The sequence below is a fragment of the Elgaria multicarinata genome, chromosome 8, assembly GCF_023053635.1.
Source record: "Elgaria multicarinata webbii isolate HBS135686 ecotype San Diego chromosome 8, rElgMul1.1.pri, whole genome shotgun sequence".
Taxonomy (NCBI): Eukaryota; Metazoa; Chordata; class Lepidosauria; order Squamata; family Anguidae; genus Elgaria; species Elgaria multicarinata.
The window spans coordinates 96,958,268-96,969,142 of NC_086178.1; the positions used below are offsets into that span (position 1 = coordinate 96,958,268).

The 10,875-nt window shown below is 41.6% G+C and overlaps 1 protein-coding gene across 1 annotated transcript in view; it reads left to right on the forward strand.

Moving 5' to 3' along the window:
- The window catches only part of RTKN2 (rhotekin 2), a 40,246-nt gene extending 30,263 nt beyond the window's left edge, over positions 1–9,983 (forward strand). Inside the window, exons 10-12 of the mRNA XM_063131637.1 lie at positions 4,126–4,291; positions 4,889–4,996; positions 9,475–9,983. Of these exons, the coding sequence (XP_062987707.1) occupies positions 4,126–4,291; positions 4,889–4,996; positions 9,475–9,983 (783 nt within the window). The remainder of the gene's footprint in view (positions 1–4,125; positions 4,292–4,888; positions 4,997–9,474) is intronic.
- Positions 9,984–10,875: the final 892 nt, after the last annotated feature.

Sequence of the window (10,875 nt, forward strand, 5' to 3'; positions counted from 1 at the left end):
AACCAAAAATACAGTAACTAATTATAAAACAGAGCGAGGTACAATTAAAACTGCTTGTTAAAGCAACATCTAAAAACCTGAACAAGTAAAGTCTTTACAATGGTCACTCCCAGACAGTCCTCCAGGGGGAAGCAGAGAAAAGATGGGGCACTACCACTGAAAGGCCCTACCATGGGTTACCACCTGCCTTGCTTTCAGCAACAGTGGAACCTGCAACAGAGCCCAAGGAAGATCTCAACATCCAGGCGCATTCATGAAGGTCCTAAGTTGTAAAAGGCTTTACCCCAGATGTTACCTGTAGCAGGGAAGCCACTCAAGCAAACATCTCTCCTGAGTAGGGAGGATAACATTTAAAGTGCTCCTTTGTTTACTGGATAATTATTTTATGTAGGCACAAAGCCTGTGTTGGAACTTTCTAGAGCTGAGACATTTAGGTGGAAAGCCTCCCCTACTCCTCTTCCACATGTGCCTAGAGGATGGAGCTCCTGCCTTGCCTCTCAGTTTCTCTTCAACCGCTGCAGAACCTGAGTGCTTTCTTCAATTAAATTGCTGGTTTCTTTCCAGCAATTGAGCCGAGCATTGTCTACTATAGTATTGAGTCTTTTCCAGCTTTCTTCTTCTATCTTTTTTTTTGTTGTTTCTTCTTTCTTTTAAACTTTTTAGGGCTTCTTTTCTCTGTGATCAAGTTACTGCTTTAGTGGTATCTTTCAGTGCCTAAAAAGACCCCCGTTAAGGCAATACAGGGAACAGCCCTGGTACATCAAATTCTATCTTCCTAGCAACACGTCATAGATTGTCAGCACTACAGAAGCCTTGCTCCATATTGACTACCTTGTCCAGCCCTCCGATCACTTTGGTATCAAAGGGCAAGTTACACTGACAACAGCTCTCCTGGCAGTTCCTGTGGTATCTACCCAACCATCCTCATTGCACTACATAATACCATCAGTCCCAATTACATCGGAATCTCTTCTGAGTCACGCACCTCTATTCTTAGATAGTTGTGTTTAGTCATCGGACCATGGTTAGTCAACAGAACGATGAACACAATTGAAATCTGATCCAGATGACTATCAGCTCCACCCTCTGGATCAGGGTTGGAAGTCATTTATCACAATCACCAACCAAGGTCTGAAGGATCAAGAGGGTGGATGTCCCTGTTGACAATCAGTGATGGATTTCATCCAAACCAAAGCTACTTGACCGGTTGCCTGGCCAGTACTCCCATCTTTTCCCAGGGCTGTGAGAGAATCTTGAGAAAAGCCTTCTTCTACCCCTGACCCCAACATCTAAACAAATGGAGAATCTTTTCTGTGTCAAGCCTGACAGTTATACTTCCCCACCCCACCCCACCACAACAACCATTAATATTGAGTCTAGCCATTACAAGGCATCCTCAGAGCCATGCTCTGCACCAGCTAACTAGGGGGGGTCATAAGAGGGATATGATAGGCCATTAGAGCTGTTCTACTGCTGCATTATTGTTCCGCATTGTAAAGTATCAAGCCTGTATGACTTGATACCAATTGTCCCTCTGATAGAAGGCACCCCCCAATTGAATTTTTGCCTGATGACAAAAAAGAAATTGTATGTCTGTTTAAAACTGAAGCCATTGGCTTAGCTAAAGAACAAGCTAACATGCCCAAGCACATTGTGGGCCATGATTGCCCTCTCCCATGGCGGGAGCAGTCACTCTGCGTAGACATGCATAGTTGTGTTCTGCAGGACTCACCAAAGAAACCCGATCCCCTATCAGATATATGCCCTTTGATAAGCAATGTTTGTTCAGTTTGATGACATTCTAAATCACATCTCTAAAATCTCTAACTTGATTTTGTTCTGACTTTTATACTGTTAGTTTTACTCTACCCTGTGCCTGTTTGGTGCAATTGCATCGGAAGCAGGGTGATGGCTAAAAGCAATGTTTCTGACCTATCTCAATCTGAGGATGCCAACTCCGTGTCTTCAACTCCTGGGTTCTCATTGTGCAATACAGATATAGAATAGCATTCTGTTCACTTCCCACCTGGGTTTCCTGTGAATTATGGCCTCTTACTTGCCCTCTGGAAGGAGGTCGCTTTACTGCTCCATGGGAGGGGACAGGGAGCTGTCAAACAAATTGACCTTTGGTATGCTGTCCCAGGTTTCATGTCTTGTTACTTTACAGTCCAGGAAAAGGATGGAGGTCTTCAACTCATCTTAGATTTAAGGGGTCTTATTTTCTTTACCCAACCAAAAAAGTTCCAAATGGTGACCAATTTCCATTCTTCCTAATTCAGGAAGGCGACTGGTTCAACTCCATGGATCTTAAGGATGTTTATTTCTACATTTCCATTGACCCATGACATCATCAATATTTGCGGTTTGCCATTGGTGAGCAATGCTTCCAGTTTTGGGTGCTACCATTCATCTTGGCTACTGTATCTAGGGTATTCACGAACTATATGGCTGTGGTTGCCACTCACTTCTGTTTTCAGAGCATTACAGTATTCCAGTATATAGATGCTTGGCTCATGGGCCGAACCCATTTGCTATCTGTACTCATCTTCATTCTACTACTTTCCAAGCTCAGCCTCTGTATCAACATACCCAAATCCCACCTCTTCCTGACCACTTTGATTAGTTCATCAGAACTACTTTGGCCTTTGGACTCAGAACAAGCCAGAACCAACCTACCTTCCTTCCTTCCTTCCTTCCTTCCTTCCTTCCTTCCTTCCTTCCTTCCTTCCTTTGGACAGAGCTCTTACTCTCGTATTGATAGCCTGCTTCATCATATCCCAAAGTTCAATGTCTGTTTCTGCCATCCAACGCCTATTTGGAGTTATGGCAGCAATCACTTCTGTCACCCCATGCGTAAGGCCTCGCATGCCAATACTCCAGGCATGGTTCCTAATGATTTACAGTCTGAAGCGAGATTCGTCTTAAATGTGACTGCTACTATCTTGTTTGGTCCACCATCGTCTCCGTTGGTGGATGGTCATGTCCCACCTTCATCACAGTTTTCCTTTCCGGCAAGGGCATCCATCCTAAATAGTGACTACTGACACTTCCAACTGTGTCCCATATCAGATCCATACAATATGGTCTCCAGGAGAGAGGCAGTACCATATCAATGCTTTAGCACTGCTTGTGGTACAAAAGGGTCTGGTTGCTTTTGAGGACATCATCTGAAAACGTTGTGGAAATTGCAACGGACAGCACTGCCACTGTCTGGTATATAAACAAACAAGGAAGTATCTGGTCAACAACATTCCTTTGGCTCACACTGGACCCCTAGAACTGGGCTGTATCTCAAAGAATCGAGATACTTGCCATCCATGGAGCAGAAAACACATTGCACAAATTGATGTTGGACCAATAAATCTTGCATAGTCTTTTTTCTTTTCTCTTATCAATGGCGCAACCTCTTCACTACTGGTATGAATTCCCAATGCAACCTCTTCTATAGCAGAGCAGGTTTTGATTGTCATTCTTTAAGCAAAGTTTTCCAGTATTGTTGGGACAATAACCTTCTATAGATGTGCCCTGATCTACCTCATGACAAGGATGTTGGCAAAGGTCAGGCAAGACAGTACAAAACCTTTCTTGTCACCCCATGCTGTTGTCCCTATCATCGGGAGTCAGGGTAACACTGCCCCCTTCTCTGTCCCCTTTACTCAGTAGAATGGCCATGTCTGACACCCAGATCCTGCCTTCGTCCAACTCATGGCATGGCAGATTTACCCTTCTCATTCATCCCTTTGGGCATCAAAAGAATTTTAGAAGTGGCTCGGAAGCCTAGCACCCTCCGGTCCTACATTCTTAAGTAGCAAGCTTTCCAATTATATGCTGCCTTTGTTTCAGTTGATCCTGTCCCCTTCATTATGTTCTTCAATTTCTGCTGACACTTCGCAATCATGGACTGTAATACAAAACTATTTTATTGTAGTTACACTAAAGTAGAATTATAGCAATATAAGATTATCTTGAAAATAGCTGTCTTTGCACTAAATAACACTCTAGTTGACAATTACCAAGCAGCCTATGATTTTTATATTTGTTTGATGGTGTGTGTGTGTGAGTGAGAGAGAGAGAGAGAGAGAGAGAGGTTATATTATTTCACTCTGTATTTTATATAATGTTTAGGAAACCAGAATTCGTGCTGTGGATAAAAATACCCGGAAAAAAACCTATAACTTTTCTGTTATCAACCCTGGGGCTGGTGAGGCTGTGACTCAGATTTTTGCAGTTGAAAGCCGGGAAGACCTTTATAAGTGGATGGAAGCTTTCTGGCAGCACTTCTATGATTTCAGTAAGTAGCTCCATCTCCTATGTATGTTCAAAGAATGCACTGAACATTTTGAACTGACATTGCATAACAATCTTGTCATTTGCAAAGAGGGAGGGGGAAGGCCTCTGTTACCCAGCACATCAGGTAGAATGTTTTTCAGAGGAAGGGCAGGAAAAACTTACATAATCATTTATACTCTTGATATTTGGGGAGCTCAGCAAGCAGACTATTGGGGATCTACCAACTGAAATTTTGTTAGTTATGTAGTATAAAAGTCAGGGGTTGGTTGTGGTTGTGGTTGTTTTTAAAGATAAATCTCATAACTAGTTAAAGATGGGGCATGATCATGCTGTGAGAATTGATTATCCAAATCCTGTATTAGAAGCCTGAGAAATCAGAGCTTGCTTTACTGCTATAGATGTTAAAGATGTTTACTTTGCTTGAAATTATGGCACTATTGAGCATTCAGCTCTTGGTCAATCTGGAGGAATTGTAAAAGTTAAGATAGTATTTATGAAACAATTGCCTGTTTATTGGGCAGTAATTCTGTTAACTGGATATAATTCTAGTATTTTAAAAGCGGAGTGTTTTGAGTTCTGCTTTCTGCTTTCCTTTCAGGTCAATGGAAACACTGCTGTGAAGAATTCATGAAAATTGAGATTATGTCACCACGGAAACCACCATTGTTCTTGACAAAAGAGGCCACTTCAGTTTACCAAGATATGAGTAAGTGAAAGATAGCAGGGTATTTGAAGCAACACTGGTCACAACCTATTGGGCCTCTGATATATAATCTCTGTGGAAATTAAATCAATTTCTACTCTTGCATAGCTCCCATTATTTTCCATGAGGCTTGTGCAGCCTCGCGCTGTTGCCTGTGACTAAATATCTTTCTCTTCTTGGGCATTATAGAAAACAGTGATTGATTTTTAATGACTGATGGAAAAATCTTTTGACCAGACCAGTTGTGAGCTCTAATCAGCAATTCCTAGAAACCATGCAAGGGTTTTTGTTGTTGTTTTTGCCTGTGATCCACCAGAGGAGTAATCCTGAGTTGATGGAAATAATTTTACAATTATCAGTTGTTAAAACACTTTCAGGTCAGACCTGAATATCAAATGTTAGAGTACTTTGGGGAGTGCACCCCTTCTGGTAAGAAAATCTCTTTTTTAAAAAAGCTCCTTATTTGGAGAAAAGGAAATACCTCCCTGCACACAGAAAACTGACCCTAGGCTGTAGCCTAGTCAGAAGATATGCTATAAACCTGTATGCAGGGATTCTTTATAGTAATAAATATTTAAGAAAACGTGCACATACCTGAAGTCTGAAGTGATAACAGTCACAGAGCTATCCTGTGTCTTTTTGTCAAATATATTGATTTGCCCCTAGATCATCATATTTAGTGGGTGTAATAGAATCTGGCTGAATCCCTCCTTGTTTCCTCTTCCCTAACAGCATACTCCTACACATGATTACTTGGAAGTAAGCCCCACTAAGTTCAATGTAAGGTAGTGTGCATAGGAGCACTACCTAATTCCCAATGGACACAGTGGGACTTACTTCCAAATAAACATGCATAGGATCAAACTGCAGATTTTTCTATAAGCAAGAACATTTGGCAGGAGTGTATAATTCTTCAGGATATATGCATCTTGGTAAATTTCTTTTTCCTTTGCTTAAGTAAGTGCAGTGCTGCAGCCAGTGATAACCTTAACCAGTTTTAGTCAGATCCAGGTTGACTTAGAAAGCTAACCTGAGTAATATAGTTGCTAAGAGACTGAGCTATGAATCAGAAAGTCATAAAAACATAAGCAGTGCTATGCTGGATCAGACCAAGGGTCCATCTAGTCCAGCACTCTGTTCACACAGTGCCCAACCAGCTGTTGACCAGGGACCCACAAGCAGGACATGGTGCAACAGCACCCTCCCACCCATGTTCCTCAGTAACTGGTGCACACAGGCTTACTTCCTCGAATATTGGAGACAGCATACAACCATCAGGGCTAGTACCCATTGATAGCCTTCTCCAGGAATTTATCCAACCCCCTTTTAAAGCCCTAGTTTGTATTTTACCTCTGCCATCAGGTGAATGTCCTTAAACAAGCTACTTGCTTAAGATAAGAGCAGGGACATTCTGCACAGAACTGGAGGGAAAAGGGGGAGGGCCTGTGGCAGAAGCTCATGGGCCAGATGGGGAACCACTGTGGGCCAGATCTGGATTGCAGGGTGGAAGTTCCCCATTCTTGCTCTAAGGATTGCAACTAGTTAATATGCTAGTGCTTTTCATCCGGCACTACTGTATAAGGACCTCCATTTTGCCCTTGCTTTTGTGCTGTCAAGTAGGTAAGAGTAGAGACTTGTTCTTTTCAAAACCAAACTCTCATTTGCTAGTGAGTTACTACTGAAAACTGTTTTTCCCTCCCAAATGCAGCGACCAGGGAGCTTCAGTGATGTGCAGTCTGGTCCTGTGTATATTTACTCAAAATTGAGTCCCTCTGGGTTCTCAAGAGGGTTTATGCACATGCAACTGGATAGGATTAAAAAGGTACCTTATAGTAAATCAGAGCATTGGTCCATCTATACCACCATTGTCTACTCTGATTGGCAGTGGCCATTAAGTGGAGACAGAAAAGCATGGGCTCTTACATTAAACAATTGCACCTCCTTATCTTCTGAAACTGTTTCTGACAAAGTGTTCTCACGTATGAAAAGAATGTGTTATCTTTGAGGTACCACACAGTTCCTAATAATTGGAAAACTTGTAATTCCTTCTTCATTTTTGCAAAAACAAACAAAAATAGACAGAGATTTCAACAAATACCAACTTACTGACTGGGTTCGGATGACATGATAACCCATGATGGGTTAAATAAGCCCTGTCATGGGTTGGTTATTGTGCCATCTGTCTGGGTTTTTTTTAAAAAAAAATCTATGATGGCTTGTTTGGCCCAAAAAACACACTCTGATAACCCACAGTCTGCAGGGTGGGTTATTTAACCCATCATGGGTTATAGCGTCGTCTGTCAGGCACTGTGAGTTAATTTGCTCACCTATAGGGTTGCGCAGCAAGAGTGGTCAGATCACTGCTGCTGCTCTATTCTTAATGGGCACTCTCTTTACATGGGCTATTTCAGCAATATCTAAAGGGGGAAATGTGCAATTGGGAACACCTTAAATCATCTATCCCAGCAATGTGTATGAGGGGAAATGCACAACTGAGAGCACTTAAAGGCATAATAATAAAATAATAATAATAATAATAATAATAATAATAATAATAATAATAATAAAAAATTTATTTATTTATTTGTTACCCGCCTCTCCCTCTGGATCGAGGCGGGGTACAACACAAATAAAAACACCATAAAATACACACAACTAATTCAAACGTTTAAAACCAGTGCATCATCAGAAGCAGCACACCATTAAAAAGGCATCTTAAAATTCAACTGGGTAGGCCTACCACAAGAGATCAATCTTTACGGCTTTCTTAAATTCTGGAAGACTGTTAAGTTGACGAATCTCTCCCAGCAAGCCATTCCACAAACTGGGAGCGGCAGAAGAAAAGGTCCTCTGGGTAATAGTTGTCAGCCTTGTTTTCGTTGGCTGGAGTAAATTCTTCCCAGAGGACCTGAGTGTGCGGGGCGGATTTTACGGGAGAAGGTGATCCCACAGGTAGCCTGGACCCAAACCATGTAGGGCTTTAAAGGTGATAACCAACACTTTGTACTTTGCCCGGAAACTAATTGGCAGCCAGTGAAGAGATTTTAAGACTGATGTAATAATCCTGCATCTATCCCAGCAATGTGTACAGAATGTGTACAATTGAGGGTTTTGAGGTTGCAGGATTTACTCCCCTTTATGGTAATCGCACAGGGCTTTGATGGTACATTGGGTGCCTCCCAACTAGGGGAGGCTGTGCGTGAAGTTTGGTCCCAAATCTGCAAACATCCAAGGGTTTATTTACACCACACCCTTTTTGGTGCGCTAGGGGCTGTAATTGCGCAAGGTTTTGATGGTGCATTGGGTGCCTCCCAATTAGGGGAGACTGTGTATGAAGTTTGGTCCTGATCTTGCATAAACCCAGCACTTTAGAGCCGCCACCACCCCAGTGTTGGGATGATGATGGAAGTGCTGAATTAACTTCCCCTCTTTCATTGGGATATTGTGTAAGTTTAAAACAGGCTGCTGTGAAGTTGCCAGTGGATGAAACCATGCCACTGCTTGGGTGGAAGGACTGCCGTGGGACAGGGAGCAGGGGGATGAACTCCGATTGCACACAGTAGCTTACTCAGCTAGTCACAGTAACTTATTTGTCTGACTCTGTGAGGAATAGCAGTAGCTTACTTTCAAAATAAACTACTGTGAGTAGCTTATTAACCCATCATGGCTTAAAGTGACATTTGAACCCACCCCTTCACAGTAAACGCATAATGTTTCTCTGAAGTTCAAATACATACAACATGTACATTTTCCAGTACAAACAAAACACCAAAGATTAAGTTGTTGTAGATTTGGCCCATAGTTCTGAATTTAAGGTCTGATTAATCTAAATAAAAATTATCTTACTGTTGTAAGTAATATTGTGCTAAGGCTGACTAGTAGAAAATAATGGTTAGCTACCCCTGTTCTTGAGATTGTACAGCGTCCTGATGCAATAAGCAGTCTAAAAGCAGAGTAATATTTGAACTGTGACTTACATGGCTTAAAGGAAATCAACAGCCAAATATAAACTCTGAAGGCATTGTCTAAATGTTACATTATAATTTTCAAAGAAACTGACTAATCCACATCATCAACATGAAAGAAACTTCTTGTGAAGTATTGACATTCAATATAATCTCTCCCTTTCCCCAGTCAATGATAGAATGCATTAAAAAATTAATGAAGATTCACAGTAGTTTAACCTCCTGCTGTTGGTTTTACAAGGTAACGTATTCTACTTAACAATTGGACAGTAAAAACATAATGAGCTGTATTCATAATATTATTATGTGCTTTTTCTCACTCGGTTTTCTATGATATAGTTGTGGTGTAAAAGTAGAAGAATTTCTACTGCCATTGACAATTCTAGGGTCTTATTTTTCATATAAGCGTGTATTTTTAAAATCATTGCTAGGGTGGAAAATATAAGCATGGGAGTCACCATTGTAGCTAAGTATCACTTTACTATGCATTTTATGTTGTCTTTTAAAATATGATAGGCATTGATTCCCCAGCAAAATATGACATAGTGCAACAAAAAATTGAGGAAGCCAATGGGAGTTGGCTAATTGGCCAAGAAGAAGAAGGTGGACCTCCATGGGCTGCAGTGTTTGATGGTTCTCACCAGGTGCTTGTGCAGAAAAACATGTTTCCAGGAGTAAATGAAGAGGCTGTAAACCCCCATGAAGGGAAAGGCAAAAAAAGAAGAGCACCGCTTCCACCCTCTGATAAGCCACCGTATACCTCGGCAGCACTGACGTCATCAAACCAATGGGGAAAGGAAAACATTTTGAATAATTCTCCTCTCCCATGTAGGAAATGTTCTTCTAATTCAAGCTTATCTTCTGTACTGCACTTCAAACGACCCATTGCAGCTCCTCGTAAGCCAGTTTCTTGTCAAAAAGGTACCTTCGCTGACATTGAAAGTCCCGGCCCTTCAGCTACAAAGGCTGCTTGTGGTGATAAGCCCATTCCTGTTCCAAGGCAGAAATCAGTCCAAGATGCTTGATCCCAGATCCCGTTTGCAGACACAGGTGTGGTACTGATGCTTGGGTTTGCTCAGAATGAGAGAGAGGGGTGCGGGGAGAATGGTTCATTAGGCATGTTTACAATTTTATCACTGACCAAAATCTTCCACCAGACTTCCTGAGGTATTTCAAATATTTCTTTGCAATACACAGCTAAAGTTCAAGGTGGTTGAGATTATATCAGAAAGGACCCTCAAAAACTCTGTTCTGCTTGTCATTGCCAATCTTGTAAACAGATTCTTCAGCAAAGATAGAAATCAATGACTTAAAAAAAATGGAGAACCTACCGATAGGCTTACATTGTTCTTGTTTCCAAAACATTTGTACCATCTATTATAAGATAGCCGTACTTAACCCATATCGTTTCCCCAGACTACATTTCAAATGTGCACTCTGAAATTTACAAAATGTTTTTGAGCAGATTTTTTTCTGCATATTTGTTTTACTAGAATTAACTGCATCTGCTGTTGGCCTCTATCCATAAACATTTTCAGGACCAATCCATAGGCTATCATAATAATACCATTATCTGAATGTTTTGCTCTCATTCAACATGAACAACCTTACCAAAGTCTTTGTGGGAAAGGGAAAAACCTGTAGGCCTGCTTGGCTACCACTCCCCTCCCCTGCCCCATGCAGCTGTTTTGATCCTGCCCCTTTCCTCTACTGGTAGCCCCCAGCCCAATGACATGCAGCTAGAGTTGATAGGACACTTTGCCATGGGGCTTCCAAAATGTACCCATCAATGTCAGATGAAACTGGAGATCCCTATTGAGACGTCTGCAACAAAATTCGTTCTCTTGTCACTCCCGTTCCCCTAAGGCCTTCCATTTTAGTTCTATAGTGTCAAAAATTCCCAAATTCTGTACCTGA